Source organism: Podarcis tiliguerta (genome assembly GCF_965153285.1).
Source record: "Podarcis tiliguerta genome assembly, chromosome: 14".
Lineage (NCBI taxonomy): Eukaryota > Metazoa > Chordata > Lepidosauria > Squamata > Lacertidae > Podarcis > Podarcis tiliguerta.
This window is the reverse complement of record NC_139547.1, coordinates 17,635,800-17,653,861: the sequence shown is the minus strand read 5'-3', so window position 1 is coordinate 17,653,861 and position 18,062 is coordinate 17,635,800. Positions and strand designations below refer to the sequence as shown.

General features: G+C 46.0%; 1 protein-coding gene across 5 annotated transcripts in view; it reads left to right on the top strand.

Moving 5' to 3' along the window:
- ARNT2 (aryl hydrocarbon receptor nuclear translocator 2) overlaps positions 1-18,062 on the top strand; it is a 147,332-nt gene that overhangs the window by 47,136 nt on the left and 82,134 nt on the right. For all 5 annotated transcript variants that reach the window (XR_014504571.1, XM_083412001.1, XM_083412000.1 and 2 more), the window contains exons 4-5: positions 3,525-3,738; positions 6,775-6,988. Coding sequence is in view for 4 of the 5 variants with exons in the window: in XM_083412001.1 (XP_083268127.1) it covers positions 3,525-3,738; positions 6,775-6,988 (428 nt within the window). In the remaining variant the exon portion in view is untranslated. The remainder of the gene's footprint in view (positions 1-3,524; positions 3,739-6,774; positions 6,989-18,062) is intronic.

Genomic DNA, 18,062 nt, shown 5'->3' with positions numbered 1-18,062 from the left:
GTTTGGCCATGCCTGCTTTAGAGGAAGGAGTGTGTGAATCTGAGACTGTGCACACAACACTAAACAATGGTTTGCCATTACGTATTGAAGCAAGACAATTGTAAGATTGCCAGATGTGTTAACAACAACAACAACAACAGTAATTTATTTATACCCCGCCCATCTGGCTGAACGTGAGTACATGGTGATATCTTTGTCATGCTTGTCCTCTGTAACCCTATTTATTTATTATGTGTTATGTTTTCTTTTACAGGTATGATGATCAAATCTCTGGGGATAAGGAAAAATACTCAAGGTAGGCGTTGAGAGAACAGTGCGGGACAACCCTGTCTTATAACAGAACCAAGCTTTTCAACGAAAAATAAAGTTGCGAACAAAAACAAGCTAAAAACTCATCTAGCAACACGGATAACTGCCAGAGCATATATTGGAACGTTAACAATTATAATATGCAGTCAGAAGATAATGGATGTAAAAAAGCTGGGATAAATAGGGGGACAGTTGGGAAAGGTCTGACACTCAGTTGTAGAACAATTGCTATGCATGCAGAAAGTCCCATGGTTCAGTTCCTGGTAGCTCAGTTGGTTAGAGCATGGTGCTGATAATGCCAAGGTTGCAGGTTCGATCCCCGTATGGGACAGCTGCATATTCTTGCATTGTAGGGGGTTGGACTAGATGATCCTCAGGTTCCCATCCCATTCTATGATTCTCATGGTATGGCTGGGAGTGAACCCTGTCTGGAATCCTGGAGAGCTACTACCAGTCAGTGTAAACAGTGCTGAGCTAGATGAACTAGTTGTGTTCTTTGCTGACCAAGGATCTCACTTACTGCCATCCAGTAAGTGAATAGCTGGCCTAGCTTCTTGCTTGCATCTTGCGAATCGCTTTCCCGCCACTGTCTAGACCCGGGTAAGCAATTTTGGGGAGGCAAAATGATTTTAACACTAAAGGCAGCGCGTAGGAAACTGTGTATGGAACCATGGGCGGTGTGTCTGGGATCTGCAAAGACGTCACTGCAATATCTAAATGTGTCTGTGCTTTCAGAAGGCGGGCTCTGGGAGATCTCTGCTATTGAGGGAAGGGTAAGAGGAAGGGCTGTAGTTCAGTGGCAGAGCCAGAAAGTCCCTGGTTCAATCCCAATGGGTTGGACTCTGAGAGAGATCTGTTTGGAACCCTGGAAAGCCATTGCCACTCATTTTAGATAGTATGGTGCTCAATGGACCAGTGGTCTGACTTGTTCCTTTGTTGAGGCATCACTCAATGCTTGGGTGCCATCGATGCAATCAAGCGGTCTTGTTCTGCAGAAAGGTTTTGGTGAGAGGTAACTTATCATGCATGCAGGGCATTTAAATTCAGGTATACCAAGAGACTAATACCTCTCTGATACCTCTCACAACTCTCTCCCCCACACTCTGCTCACATCTCCCCACCCCACAGGTACCCATTTCAGCATAATGCACCAATGCCCTCTGTGATATATGTTCTGAAAGCAATAAAAACATATATATTTATAGAAAATTTCTATTTGAACTCTCCTGTTCTCCCTGGAGGGATTCTATGTTTAAAATCTGGCAGAAATTCTGGAATACATTTTATCCTTTCCTCCCCATTTTATAGCTGCCCCTCACTTAAGTTCTTGGAACAAAATGCAAAATGTGTTTCAGCCATTTTAGAGTAACACACACCCCCTGCCCAATATTATTGACCCTGCCTCTCTCCTGCAAAGAACTTACAATCCAACACATTACTAACAAGATACAAGTTTGAACATCATAACCTGTGTGGCTCTGGGCACGTGGCCATTTTGTGTGGTGGCACAAAAAGCGCAAAATATGTGATTAGGTGCAGAATTGTGCTTCCTGAGAAAGGGCAATGCCTGAATAAACCTTGCAAGCTGAAGGGGTGATGAGATAAAGATTTCCAGTCTTGCTTAGGTTGCCTGGAGTTTCACCACTTTCCATAATTTCCTGTCCCCTTCCTGTGATCTGCAAAACTAGAGTGGATTATGCAACTAAAATATAAATAAAATCTGCTCAGTTGTATAATTTATGCATGTTGCAGAATTTGACTTTTCATATTGCATAATTTATTTATTTTTCATTTGGGCTATTTTGATACTGCTTAATCACTGAATTTCTTATCTGGGTTGTCTGGGGGCAGTTAAAAAATAGCATGGAGTTCACTTTGCTTGGAACATAATATTTCTTTCAACTGATATAAGGTTTCGCTGGACAGATTGGCTCAGGTATGGGGAGTCCTAGTTATAAGTGTTTCAAAGCTTCATTTTCAAGCTTTGCAATCCTACAGCTCTCTTTGAAACTATTGGTTCCCTTCTCTCCCCACCAGCTCAGATTGGACTTGAAGTGGTTACGTGACCCAAGTGTTCACCAATTTATTGTCTCAATGTCGAGCTCCGTGTTTACTTCAAGGCACGCATGGAGCTCCCCGGCCTGCAGAGACCCACACCATTCACTTCAGTGGAGGAGGAAGATCTGCCCATACAAGTAAATGTGAACGTGGATCTACTTCCTCCATTAAAAAAACCAGGCTTTGTGGACGGGGGGGCTCCATCCGTGCTCCTGTGCCTGTAAGAAATCACTAGGCTTGGGGTTGCTTGCCTTAGTTTTCCCAAAATGCAAAATGGAAGACACACAAATGCTTTACCTTGCAATGCGCTTCGAAAGTCCCTGAGTGAAAGGTGCCCCGATAAGTTTTGTTTTCTACCAACATGGCATGGCTCGGACAGGCTGGGACATTGACCTGTGATGCAGGGGAGGGAGGTGCAATGAATCTCTCCCTCTTGGTGGAAATTGGACCACCCATTGCCAAAGGTCCCTTTGGTCCCCAAACCATTGCTTATTTTTGTAAGAATGGATGGCAGCCATAAGAAGGCTGTAACATGGTGGTGGGAACCTATGACCCTCCACAGCTTCCATCATCCCTGACCATTGGTCAGGGACTCATGGGAGCTGAAATCTGGCACCGACTGGAGGACCACAGGTTCCTCATCCCTGCTGTACCAGGATAAATGCAGGGCCATCACTGGGATGGTGCTAAAGCTGCCTCAACGTGGTATCTTCCAGATGTTGTTGGATTCCAACCAGCCCAGCCAGCATGGTAAAAGGGGTTTGGGAGCTGTAGTCTACCAACATCTGCAGGACACCTGATTGGGAAAAGTTGCCCTAGCCTAGGGTTGCCCAAACTTGGGTCTCCAGCTGTTTTTGGACTGCAACTCTAATCATCCTTAGGTAGCAGGAACAGTGGCCAGGGATGATGGGAATAACTCAAGACCCAAGATTGGGAAGCTCTGCCCTGTCCCATAGAACATATTTGGAACCCCTAAGAATGGACCTCCCGACACTCTCCGTAGCCTTGTCCTTTTGGTTCTCCGTCTCTTGGCCATGCTAGAGTGTGACGCAACCCTCCTACGTGCTCTGACTATTGTAACGATTTCCAAGCACTGCATCTTTTACCGACAGCATCTCGCTTTCTCTCTCGGTTTGCTCCTTCTTATGTGCGTTTAGGGAGAACCATAGTGAGATCGAGAGACGCAGGAGGAACAAGATGACCCAGTACATCACCGAGCTCTCTGACATGGTGCCCACCTGCAGCGCCTTGGCGCGCAAACCTGACAAGCTGACCATTCTCCGCATGGCAGTGTCACACATGAAGTCCATGAGGGGCACTGGGAACAAATCTACCGATGGAGCATATAAGCCTTCCTTCCTCACTGAGCAGGTGGGTGGCTTTCTTTGGGGGAAAAGGCAGTGGCCCTGAACGAAGGGGTGGGAGCCTTCAGTGCAGTTTCACACTCACAGCAGCAAGCATCTGTTTGCCACCAACCGAGAAGCGCAGTCAAAGGTTGCCCCACTTCGACTGCACTTCCCGGACGGGATGGCAGATCTAGACTTCTTGTTGTGCAGTGGGGGGAAACTGCCCTTCGAACCCCTGTGCCTTTCAGTCTCCAGTCTACTAGTCTTTCCATCTACTAGTGTGATGCAGATGTTTGCCATACTTGGGGGTGGTGTGATACAAAACACACAGCTGCCAAGGAAAATGTCAGCCAGGGACTGTCTCTGGTGTAGCACTAAGTTCAAGTAACTTAGCGGTTTACCTCTGCTGGTGTGAAATGTTTTAAGCTAGCAGAATGTCATTGTGCAAGAGAATGCCGGTAGTTTCGTTGCGAAATATGTGCAGTCTGTTGCGCAGCAGGTTTCCATGTGTGCACCCAGTGGCGTAGCGTGGGTTGTCAGCACCCGGGGCAAGGCAAGTAATTTGCGCCCCCTAACCCGTGGATTTTAGCACTCGGAGAGCTGCGAGTGCGAGCGCGCCCCCCCAGATGTTGCTCCCAGTGCGGCCGGCCCCCCCTGCACCCCCCACGCTACGCCACTGTGTGCACCTGTTGCATTTGGCTCCCCTGTTGCTCAGTGTTGAAATTCACCCGTCTGCTTGTGAATGAGCCCTTGCACTAGCAGAGAACATTAGATACAGGCCCGTATTACCCCAGCCCTCTTCTGTATGGTATTATTCGTGTCATGGCATGCCTTGGTTTCCTTGCTCCATGGAATTGTATTTGAGGGAGCAGGGGGAGAGAGGTCTACATCACTGCTATGTTGCATTGCGAGGCGATTTGTACAAATTAACAAAGGATAGAGGGGTGATCATACTTCCAACTCCTGGGAGAGCTGACTGGCTGGTTATAGGGCCATTGCCTTGTGTTTTAGACTTCTGTGAGGCTGGGTGTACTGTGAGGGGCTCCTTCTCTTGAGTCAGAGGATGGTGCCAGGGTGGATCCTGAATAAGATACTGGCAGTTCTCCCCACAAGGAAGTTGCCTGAACCTCATCAGAGGGGTCATGAGAATGTGTAGCCCCAGACTTGCACTTCCTGGTCTGGCGGCATGTGCGTAAAACATCTTAGTCTGCATTAAAAACATAAGGTAAAATGAAGGGGACTTCATGTGCACATGGCACTTACCACACCTGCTCCACAGTTGTGGAATACTCCCTTCCTCTGCAGACACATGTCAGCATTTTCAGAAGCACCATAAAAAAATCTTTGTCGTTGCAGTGAGCTTTTGGTTGCTGTGGGTTGAGCTCGAATGAGTGCCACCCTTTTCGTATTACTTTTAGTTTTGTTAGCAATATTGTGTTATCACTAGTTTTGGGAAATGGCTTCTGCAGAGTTAAGTCTTTGGTTGTATACTTCAGAGGTTTTCAATCTTTTTTTAGTCCATGGCTCCCTTGAGCTTTCTGCGGCACCCCTGTGGGGCTCAGGAGCCCAGTTCTGTCACCCATTGCGTGCAGAGCTGGTAACCTCTCACCCTTTTTCAAAGACCCTCCCTTGTGGAGGGTTCCCTCAGCCTCCTCTTCCCTCTCCTTGGGAATCCTCTGGGCAGACGCAGCTGCCCCCCCCCAGTCTCTGAGCTGTCCCCCCACCCCAAAGAGAGGTGCCTCCTCACACTGCCCCCACAGGGCCCTGGGAAGCACCCCCTGGCCATCCTCAGAGGCACCATTCCTTGGTAGCTTGTAGCCAGGGCTGCTGCAACAAACAGCTGTGCAAGCCTTTGGGAGGCAGAGACACAAGAAGGCATCAGGGGAGGGAGGGAAGGAAAGAGGGATAGAGGCTGGTGTTGACTGCCGCACCCCTGACCATTATTCAAGGTACCGCAGGGTGCCGGGCACACTGGTTGAAAACCACTGGTATATTTCTTCATCCGTTGAGATCAGTAAGGTAAGCCAAACATATGTGACTTCATCTGTGGCCCAGAGTTATCTCCCCTGCATTTGATCCAAATGAGAAGATTGTATATGTGTAAAAGAGTGGGGGTTGGGGATGCCACAGGTAAGACTAACCCCAGTTCCAGATTTGAACATAATTGCAAACTGTGGTTAGCTGGAGACAAAAGCTTATGATTTCCTTACAGAAGGGAGGGGAGGGGGAGCTCATACATGTAACACTAAACCATGGTTTAGCAGAGGGACGGGGAACCCATGGCCCACCAGATGTTGCTTATTTTGTAGCCTTTGACTTTTGTGAGGCCAGGGATCCATCATAAGCTGTCTAGGTTGGGGCTGAAGCAAGTTGTTTTCCAACCACATCTGGAGGGCCACAGATTCCACCTATTAGCGAGTTAGCGTTATGACCAAACCAGAGATGCCGGGCAAATTCACACAATCAAATCCTGACTTAATAAGCCAGGGTATAAATGAAGTCTGTTCAGCTATATGCAGCTACATACCCATGCCCAAAGAGTGCTCCTTTCTTCAAGTGAACAAGCCAGGATTCTGCTCTTAACCACAGTTTCCTGTTACATTTGAAACGTGATTTGATCTCCTGACTTGCTCTTGTTGTTGTTGTTGCTATTGTTATTAGTATTATTATTAACTTCATTTCCACACAGCTTTATGTTTTAAAGAAAAAAATCCCTAAGCTGTTTACAGCACAATAAATTTCCATGTGCACAGCTGCTGTGTTGGGTTCCTCTGTTTATCCACATTAATACATGTCCTTGCGAAAGTGGACAGGGAATATTGAATGCAGCCCAGTGAACAGGAATGACAGACTGAATGCGAGTAAAACAAAGCAATTCACTAAACTACTGCAGTTTTATCCAAGTACGTTGTCCGACAAAAGCCGGCCTTTGCTAATGGAAATGAATGCAGTATTGAGAAGAAGTAACACAAAAATAATTATGCATTCTTGTTAAAAATTGCTTTTCATTTATTTAGGCTTGCTCCCTAAATTACTTGTTTCTTCTCCTTTTCTTGGCAAGGAACTGAAACACCTCATCCTTGAAGCCGCAGATGGCTTCCTCTTTGTTGTTGCTGCTGAGACAGGCCGAGTGATCTACGTGTCGGATTCTGTCACTCCTGTTCTCAACCAGCCCCAGTCAGAGTGGTTTGGAAGCACTCTCTATGAACAGGTTCACCCCGATGACGTGGAAAAGCTGAGGGAGCAGCTCTGCACATCCGAGAACTCAATGACAGGTCAGCTGTTTCCTTGAGCTGTGCACCTAACGCTTGGCATTCAGGACAGAACTTACTTTGTTTTCTTTTCAAGCAGTATAAAGTTTTTGGCTGTTTTCTGTGTGATATTCCAGTGTGCTCTGGCATCTTTGCTTTGAAGGTTGCCGATTTTGAAGGGAATTTTCAAATGTTCCTTGGGCACTGTTCACAAAATGGCGGCTGTGAGGCTGTGGCCTAGCACAGAGAGGCTGCCACATAGCAGAAAAGAAGACCGGGTCAGAAAAATGGTATGGTCATCCCCCCTCCACATTGAAATGCTCCAACCACAAGGTACATGGTCCAAACAGGCCTGATGGTCAGGTTCTTGAGTCGGTGAGGCAAGTCTGCTCGTCATCTTCTCTCATTGACAAGTTGCTCAAGTCAAGGAAACAACCTTAGGATAGTTGTTATACAAGGCCTTCAAGGTTTCCTCCTAATGGTTTCTGCAGCCAGCTGTGGTCGGTAACCAAAGCTGATGACCACCATTTCTTAGTTAGGATAAAATAGAAAACTATGGCTGAGGCTTCCTGATTTAATTGCTGCATGTGTATAGGCACTCCATATGTAAACAAAAGGTTTGTGCATTATCTCTGCTTATTAAGCCAAGATATTATTGTCTGAACCAGCTTGTTCACACTTTTAGAGAAAGAAAATGCTGAAAAATGCCACTTTTCTTTGGAAGAAAAAGCAGGTGCAGGGCCCTGATCCAGAGCATGCCTCTTTCAAGGTGTGACTGTAAATTGAACATATTCTCCCTCTGCCCCCACACACTACCCTTTGACTACTGTTGTTTCTCACCTTGGGCGTAGGCAGGGGGGTGGCTGGCCCCCCATCAAATAAATAAATAAAAATACTTAACTAAGGTTCTTCCCCTCCTAACATGAAGCCTGCCCAGCCCCCAATAAATCATGGCTATGCCCATGCTTCTTGCCTGCATCTCTCTGCTTTCTTCCTCATTGTGGAAATTTAGATAATTGGCTACTTGGGTTTCTCATCTCCCTCCCCTGCCTCCCTCTCTGGCTACGATCAGTCTCCATCTTTGCTGATATAACCACATTTTATTTCTAAATAAGCAAGTTTTAAGCAAGTTGTTTTGTGGGATTGTTCTTTTTTCTTTTTAAGTGTGAATAATCTAATGTATTGTTTGCCGTTAAGAAGGGGGACAAGATAGGTCTTTTCTTCTGTGGTTTTAATGGTAAATTCAGGTCAAGGAGGACAAAGGAGCACTCTGACATTTTCTTTCTGTTGGTTTAATGCTGATGTAGGTAGTTTATAACGGTTATCCTTTTTATCTTAGCCACTGTCTCAAGTTTATTTTGGCTGCTGCCTTCCCATCGACTTGGCTCCGTGACTGAATTTCCATCTAATTGTGTTTGTGTGTGTGAGAGAGTGTGTTTTTGTCTTTCTAGATCTGTGTACATGTTTTTCGTTTTATGATTCCATATTCTGTTTATGGGTTTAACTTCCTTTTCCTTATGATTGTGACCTTGAACTTAGTCTGTTTTTGCTGTAAAAAAATTCTTTCAGGCAGTTATAAAAGGGCTTGAAAAGATCTAATTCTTGGCAATTCAGATTCACATGTGGCTCTGGCAGTGTAAGTGTTCCTTCTCTTCCCTATGCTGTATATCTTAACACAGCCTTGGGTTTTCTTCTGTGCTTCTGTTCATTTTATTTATTACATTATTTCCTTCAGAGAGCTTAAAGACGTTTACATGGTCCTCATCATTTTCATATTGTCTTTGCAACAAGCCTTCCAGGTAGGGTAGGCTGAGAGAGAGAATGGCTTGGCCCAAGGTCACTTATTCCGCTTCATTGACAGGGTTTGAAACCTGGGTCTGCCCAGTCCTAACCCTTCGCTCTAACCATTGCACCACACTGACTCCCCATCCATGTTGTGTACCACAGGCTGCCTACAATGATATATCACCAGCTAAACATCACAATGTCTGAAATAAGGACAGAGCTATGTCGAGGTGTTGACTGGTTTCATGGCTTGTCCCGTGTTATGTACTGAAGTTCTCACCCTGGGCCAGCAGGGGGATACTGTAGATAGTTCAGGTCCACATATGCAAATAAGGGATCGAAAGAGACGTTCAGTGATTGGATAGTTACAGAAAGTTGTTACAATTACGTTGTTCTGGAGCTCTATATAAGCAGGCTGGCTGAACCCTTCAGTTCAGTTCTGTTCTGGTCTGTGAATAAACAAGAGCTGTTTGAAGAATCGCTGTGTCGTCTGATATGTTCACCCACAACTTAACATCCCACATTGTGATTTTTGCAAAGCACACACACATCATGATTCGTGAAATACTGCCAGGTCAAAAACGATGAAATTGATATGGTAATGGACTTCAAATGGGTTTTGGACAATATATCGCCCAGCCTTAGCATATTCTTGCATTGCAGGGGTTTGGTCTAGATTATCCTCTGGATCCCTTCCAACTCTATGATTCTATGAGAGAGACATGGAGGGCCACATTTCTCCCCTAGGCTGGAGGTTTCCCATCCATGTTGCAGATTGTGCTAGTCCCTTACTGCATCATCTCTGATCTATGCCATGCTGGCTGGAGCTAATGGGAATGGTCGTCTTAACAACAACTGGAGGACGACAGGTTCCCCACTCCTAAATTAGAGTTTCTAAATTCCCCTTTCAAAGACTTCTGAGCTCATGCCCATCACCCCACCTTCCGGTGGAGCATCACAGCCATCTCCTCGTTTCCGGTCAAATTGTCCTTCAAGGATGGAGAAATCTGACCTTACACAGAGTCAGGTCACTGGACCATCTAGCTCAGTGTCCTCTACAGCTGGCTGGCAGCAGCTAGCCAGGGTTTCAGACAGGCGTCTCTCCCAGCCCTACCTGGAGATGCCTGGGATTGAACCCGGGACCTTCTTCATGCAAAGCGGAAGCTCTGCCACTAAGCTATGGCCCATTCCCTTTAGACTCCATCTACTCAGGAAGTAGGTTTTGTCGGGAGCACAGTGGAAAAGACCTACTTGTCTTTTGGGGCCCTGTCCATCACACATGATGTCCACTGCAGTGATGGCACTGCAGTTGTCTAGAGAGAACGGAACCTTGTTCCAGCATGCTCTCGTGGGCTAAAGCAGCCGGTTTGGGGAAACTGCTGAAACATTTAAATGGGTAGTATAAGCAACTGTTTCATTTTCTACTTCTATGGTTTGGCAAGCTGTGGGAGAGCAGTGGGGTTAACGATATCAAATAAAATGGTTTGGGGAGGGGCGGAAGGGAGAGCTATGCCTGAATTCGGAACTTTGGCAAACCATTTGGGCAGCCCCTGGGCCTTTCTCATACTTCCCCCCCCCCCCCCAGGGAAACTAGTTTTGTACTGAAGGAAAGGTCAGCAGAAGCCTTGAAAGAAGAGCATGTTGTTGTGTAGCCAGCTGTTTTGTTTTGCTTTTGGCTTTTTTCTTTCCTTACTTACACACACACACACAAGTCCTGTTCTCCACAGGCTGCCGGAAACTTGAATGTGCTCAAAGGCTTCTCTGTAACTGGCAGCTATTCAGGATATAAAGGCCATTCAGGGAACCAACTGGGTTCAGTTTCTGGTATTCTTCTGCCTGCAGCAGTGCTTTGACGTGGAACCTGAGAAGGCATGTCCCAAGTGCTGTAAGAATGGAACTGTTAGTTATTTTATTTACAGTCTTGCTATGGTCCTTCTCCTGAACCTTAGACATTTTGTTTTCATTGAAGGTATCCTGCCCGTGAACAATGGTCTTTCCCTTAAGCCAGTACCCTGAGCCTTTTTTCAGATCTTCCGCAAGGGGAGAACAGTTTGTAAGGCTTGGAGAGATAATATATGTGAAGCACATTAAGGCAGGTAGCATAATTCAGAAGTGAAACACGTTTCTGTATGTTCCAGATGTGTTTATATAAGGAATTCTTACCTTCAACCTCTTTTGTTCATGAAAAAATCCAAAGGCAGCTTATGGTGAAGTTAAAAACAAACAGTGGGTGCCACCACCGAGAATGTCCTGTCTCAACTATGTCCTTCCTTTACCACAACTGGTGGTGGGAATGTAGAGCAGAGACTCAGAATATGTAAAGGAGTTTCATGAGATGATTCTAGTAGGCTAGGGTGGGGAATTTGTGGCCTTCCAGATGTTGCCAGACTAAAACTCTCCATCATCCCTGGAGCTGATGGGAATTGTGAGTTTAACTACATCTGGAGGTACACGGGTTCCCTGTCCCTTACTAGGTTAAATGACAATTCATCTGCCTGTGCAAGACAGCTACTTCCATGTTCTTCTAGGACATACCATGTTGAGTGTTCTTTTATAGCAGGCTAGTGTCAGTTGCTGGTTTTTAAGGACTGATGGGGGAAAATAATTCTAATCCATATTAATGTGTATGATTTATGCCATCTGGATTAATTTTGGAGAAGAATAATGTGGGGTTTTTTGTGAACTCTTCCCCTAATCAAGCTTGTGGCTTTGTAGTGTCTCCTTGGAGAAATTTTGATAGGTTTAAGTTTCAGGAAAACAGTTGATCAAAGACGTAAAGTATCTGCGCCTTTTTCCTATTGTGCAACTGAAAAGCATGACTAAGCAGATTTAACCAATCTTATTTTGCTTGGCACGAGCCTGATTGCGCTCCCCATTCACAGTTATTTTGTGAGGAGCTATAGCAGGAAATAAGCTTTTATAATGGAAACAGTGATAGAGAGTGAAGACTGGCTTGTTTTGATTAGACGCCTTTTATTGAATTAAAGAGCATAAGTTCTGCAGTGACTTTGCACAAAAAGCATTAGACTGTAATATTGGAATCTGAGCCTTGTAAAACAGTAGGGAGTTTGCAGAGATCTGGACAAAGAGGCGGGGGGGGGGGAACCTTCCATTTGGAAACCATGAGAACTGCAGATGTTGATAGCTTCAACAGCTGCACCCGGGTTCAGTTTTATGTCCAGCTTTCAAGGAATGCTGTTAGCAAGCAAAGTTTGTGCACCCAGAGAGAATCCAGATGTTGTCCGTGGAGTCAGATTGTCTGTGCGTGGTGCAGGATTAATTAATCAGCGGAGCAACTTCGAAGCAATTTCCAACATCAGGCCAGAAAAAAAAGGATGCTATAAAGAGGACGCTGTTAGTCATTGTTGAATAAATAGCACCAGAGATGGAAATTTGGAAATAGCTTTGTTGTTGTCCTTTTAAAGATCAAATAAGACCTTTTCTGCAAATATTGTTTACTCCAATGCTGTTTCTACACTTGTGATTTTTTCCTCCTGTATGCCATTTGGTGTAGAGGAAAATGATAATTTACAAAAGTACCGTATTTTTTGCCCTATAGGACGCACCGTCCCATAAGGCGCACCTAGTTTTTTGGGGGGGAAATAAAGGGAAAACATTATTTCCCCCCCCCCAGGCGCGGGGTAGGGGAAGCTCGAGCTTCCCTCGACCCCAGCCCCCAAACAGGCAGCTCTCTGCAAGCCGTGGGAGCCCAGCGCTGGCTCCCGCTGCTTGCGGAGAGGTCCGCGAAGCCTGGACGCGCTGAGCTCAGCGCGCGCAGGCTTCAGCATGCAGGCAGCTCTCCGCAAGCAGCGGGAGCGCTCCCGCTGCTTGCGGAGAGGTCCGCGAAGCCTGGACGCGCTGAGTTCAGCACGCGCAGGCTTCAGCATGCAGGCAGCTCTCCGCAAGCAGCGGGAGCGCTCCCGCTGCTTGCGGAGAGGTCCGCGAAGCCTGGACGCGCTGAGCTCAGCGCCCGCAGGCTTCAGCATGCAGGCAGCTCTCCGCAAGCAGCGGGAGCGCTCCCGCTGCTTGCGGAGAGGTCCGCGAAGCCTGGACGCGCTGAGCTCAGCGCGCGCAGGCTTCAGCATGCAGGCAACTCTCCGCAAGCAGCGGGAGCGCTCCCGCTGCTTGCGGAGAGGTCCGCGAAGCCTGCATTCACCCCATAGGACGCACACACATTTCCCCTTCATTTTTGGAGGGGGGAAAGTGCGTCCTATAGGGCGAAAAATACGGTAGTTGTCTTTTACCAGATCCAACCATTGGTCCATATAGCCTAATATGGCTATTAGGGTTGAGGGAACCCCCTCCCTGCCCTCTTTTGCCAATTATTCAGCACCTTTGTCCAGGACAGAGAGGTAGGGATGCCCTTGAACTCTGAAGCCTGCTACCTTTTTGGTTTCCCTTAGCACAGATGTTCTGTGAGCTCTCCCCGAGGAAGTGTCCAGGCTTTTCCAGATTTGAAAAAGTAAGAGGAATAAGATTAAATAATTGCTGCTGTTTGTCAAGCCACCACCCCAGTCCTTCACCAGCTTAGACATTGATGCTGAAGTAGCAAAGTGTGGCAGATTTCCCAAGGTAGCTCCTGATTTGGGCAATCGTCTTCCATTCTCAACGGGCACCACATTTATCAAAACAAAACACGCCCTGGTTATTCCGGAGGCGCTTCCCAATATGATTACGGCGTTTTGAAGCAAAGCGATATCTAGGAAAGTCAACGCCAAATCAAAGCTCCACCGGATAAAAGCCAGCTCCGGAATCACTCCCAGTTCCAGCAACAATGGTCGCAGGGAAGGAACTTGCGATACTGGAGCTTTCCCATTTTCAGTCCCAGGTGGTCATAGAGATACAAGCAGCTGCCTGATGTGCAAGGCTGGTTTGGACATGACACATCCTTCAGAGGCCTGTGCCCGGTGAGTTTCCTTTTCCGCAGGGAAGGGGACTACATCTTTAGAAACAGAGTAGAGACTTTGCATACAGGAAGGACCCATGCCAATCTAAAAGCTGGGGAAATCCTTGGTATTTGCACGTGCCCATGTGCTTTTAAAACATATTCCTATAGTATGGGGATGTGTGTACTTTTAATCAAACAATTCTCATCTGTAAAACAAGCGTTATTTGGAAGTTCAGGACTAGAAGTTTCTTGATACATGCAACCTTCTGAATAGAAGATTGCTAGAAGAATCTTCATGTTGAGGTACACAAAGGTGGAATTGTTTTGTGTTCAATAACAATGAAGGATGGTTGGTTTGATTTTAGGGAAACTCAAGTAAGCCCTGTATCCTGCCAAGTTTGACACCAAACTACAGTGGTATCTCGGTTTACGAACTTAACCCATTCCGGAAGTCTGTTCTTAAACCAAAACTGTTCTTAAACCGAGGCGAACTTTCCCTAATGAGGCCTCCTGCCACCGGTGCCCTTCCACCGTTTGACTTCCATTCTTAGACTGAGAAAAAGTTCGCAAACCGTGACACTACTTCTGGTTTTGCAGAGTTTGTAAACCGAATAGTTCGTAAATAAGGCTGTTCTTAAACCGAGGTACCGCTGTATATGCTCTTCCAGGAATCTCCATTTCCTCTCAACAGACAGACAGTGTTTTGTGGCCACTGAGCATACTCAGCCCTCATTGTCCCTCCCTCCTTCCCTCCATTATGCTTTGCTTATTCAAAGTTTCTTTTGTACTTGTGCAAACCTTGTGATTAGCCCACTGATTAATAATTGTGTGTGGTGGGATTCTGGCTACATCAGAATCCATATTCCAGAGATGAGATTGCCATTAGTATATAGAATAGGAAGGTGCCTTGTAACAGGCCAGACTATTGCAAGGTGACTACATTTCTGTTTTGTTTTGTTTTAATTCTCGTGTTCTACTTCAAATTTCTGAGACATTAAATTTCTGAGGTTTAATTTGTGTTTTGAAATTCTGTATGTTGTATATTTTTGAATCACTTTACACCACTTTGAGACCTAGATGGTAAAAAGGGGGGTATGTGTTTTTAAATTAAATAAACAAAATAAAAAATAATTTAACCCCTCATGGAAATAGAGCTTCTGTATTCAAAACAAACATACCTCTGAATGCCAGTTGCTCAAGGAGGGAAAGAGAGCATTGTGGGAGGGAGCTGTTGCCTTTATGGTTTGTCTGTTGCCTTCACAATAAGCCAATTTTGGGAGAAAGTTACTCTGCTAGATGGGCCGTCTTCCAGTTGGGCTCTCCTTAGGATGTCAGTGAATGTATTGTGTGCTTCTATGGAGCCTGACCCAAATTCCTACTTGCTAAAACCAGAGAGGGTTTTTGAACCAATAGCTTAAACACTCATGAGAATGGTGAGTTGAGAGCTTTTTGCCTGGCTTGCTTTGTTGTTGCCTTTTGGATGTAGAAATGGCCAGTGCTGTCCCAACGCTACCACATCAGCACATGATACCTGTTTTTCAGCAGAGTTATGAGCCTCTATGAGCTTTCTGGCATAGTTAATAATTAAAAAGATATATAAAAAAGTAACAGTTTCCATATACGCTGGCCAGTTGCCCTTGTTCCAGCCTGAAAAGTGTTTTGGAGCTCAACGCTGCTAGATTTTGTTCCTCCTAGGCAGGAATGTGTGTTTAGAGTGGGTGCCTCCAGACTGTCACGCTTTTGCAGGAGGGATTCCAGTGCAAGCCAGAACTTTGGGTTCACACAAATAAGGTGGATTAAAGCGCTCTTGTCACCCTAGCACAGCCAATCCACTTCAAAAGCAAAAACTAAATAGACCTATTGCAGTTGGAGAAGTGATGGGGAATGGTATTGAAAAGCGTGGGGTGAACAATTGACTTAATGGGAAGAAGCATACACACAACACAAACAAGGGGGGTTGAATGCTTGTTGTCATAGAAGATCCCAGCAAATAAATCAGGACAAATGATCAGGAAAGACTGGGCATAATCTGACCACTGTAAACTTTGGGCAAGCAAAACACACCAAATACTCAACAAACAGGTCAGCTTGAGGAATCCAGTATCCTAACCGTTATCCTATTTAAGGTCCTATAGTTTTGCTTAGAGCTCAGCTTCAAACTTGTCCATCTATAATTAAATTACCCGAGGGCTTCCCATTTCCCCCCTCAAGCTTTGATTGAGGTTCTCATGGAACAAGGCCTTTGTGCACACAGTAGACACCTTAGAGCCTTCTGAAACTCACAGGGGATCTATTTAACAAATAATGGAGAAATGGTACCGTGAAGGTAGGAACAACTATGTTCCAAGCCAAGTGTGAGGAACCTTTTCGTCCTCCAAATGTTGTGGTCCTGCAACTCCTATCAGCCCCAGCAGGCATGCCCAATGGCCAGAAATGATGAAGTTCTATTTCAGCAACATCTGGAGGGCCAAAAGTTCCCCATGCCTATTCTAGATTAAGTCCCAAATCTGTGATGCTTAGATCACATTATTGAGCTCTGATGCAATTCTCTCTTCCCAGACGCAACGGCATTTAAACACGGGATATGAATTCTGAGCTTAGCTTCTTTCCAGCACCGTGTGTCTTTTTGGGTGTGGTACATGCACAAGATAGGGGAAGGTATTTTTCTGAAAAAAAATCTATTGCAAGACCCCAAAGGCATCCATAAGGTAAAGGTAAAGGACCCCTGACCATTAGGTCCAGTGGCCGACTCTGGGGTTGCGGCGCTCATCTCGCTTTACTGGCCGAGGGAGCAGGCGTACAGCTTCTGGGTCATGTGGCCAGCATGACTAAGCCGCTTCTGGCGAACCAGAGCAGCGCACGGAAACACCGTTTACTTTCCCGCCGGAGAGGTACCTATTTATCTACTTGCACTTTGACGTGCTTTCAAACTGCTAGGTTGGCAGGAGCTGGGACCGAGCAATGGAAGCTCACCCCGTCGCGGGGATTTGAACCGCCGACCTTCTGATCGGCAAGCCCTAGGCTCTGTGGTTTAACCCACAGCGCTACCCGCGTCCCAAGGCACCCATAGCGTTCTTCTAATTTAAGAATGTAAGAAGAGACTGGTGCACCAGACCAATGGCCCATCTAGTCCAGCATCATGTTCTCACAGTGGCCAACCACATGCCCCAATGGGAAACTAGCCAGCAGGATTCAAGAACAAAAGCACTCTCTTCACCTGCAGTTTCCAGCAACTGGTATTCAGGAGCATTGCTGTCTCTGGCCATAGAGGCAGAACATAGCCATCAATGGCTATCAGCCATTGATGGCTTTATCCTCCATGAATGTGCCTAATCCTCTGATCACTGCCTCCTGTGGGATCACGTTCCATGGTTTATTCCATAATTTCATAGGAATTATGCTTGCTCGCTCTAAGTGCTTAGAGGAATGACACAACCTTGGTCCATTTGTCAAAAGGCATATGTACTTGGAAAGTCCCTTTAGCCTTCTGAGCAAGATGAAGAAAACATTGGAACGGGCATCCTTGAGGGAGAGGTGGGGGAAAACCTGACATAAAAGGCTCCTTTACAATTCCCTTGCTCCAGTTCAGCTGTAGTGGCTGCCAGCAAAAGCTATAAATATCCCTGAACTATGCTACATTTCAGTCATGTTTCGTTTTGCTTTTATTGCCCTTGATAAGGATCCATGCTTCCTTGGAGCAGTGGGAAAACCATGCCAGTAAAAGTTATACAATGTCCATTCTCACACACACACACCCAGCCTCATTCTTTCCTTTGCAATCCAATGAGGTCACTGCAAATAACACCAGAACACATGGAGGGCCAAGCAGTTCCACCGAGAATTGGTTTGGTGGTGGATTGTTGGGTCCCATGGTGATTGGCTACGGTTTGCCTTGTTTTGAATGCACTGAGAAGGAGGGACAGAGGACCACGACACAGTGAAAGTTTTGGTTCATACAGAAAACTTGGTCCATTGGCAGGGCTGATCTGGGGCAGGTAAAATAAAGTTCCATAGTGTCAGCTCTCATATTAGAGGAGCAAATGTTGGAGCCTCCAGCTCCCCATTGGATGTTTGTGTGGACAGGTGTGTCTTCTCCGCACCTGCCCATGTTACAGTTATGTGTAAGGGTCAGACTACACTGCAGGGGCTACCGGCCATTTGCAAACTGGAGAAAGTGTTGTGAGAACTGAAGGCAAATGAGGATAAATGGTCACAAATCCAATACATTCAGGATTGGCACAGTCCATAAGAAATCCAGTTGCAGCAGACGTAACCTAAACTTACAAGAACTTATAAGAAGACTAAACCTTAACACAGAATTGAGCACGAGAACAAAGAGATAGAAAGAGAAAGTGAGAAATCAGGCTCTTTCTGGCCTGTTATAGTCAGCATGACCTTGACAGAAAGGATAGCAGAACCAGCTTA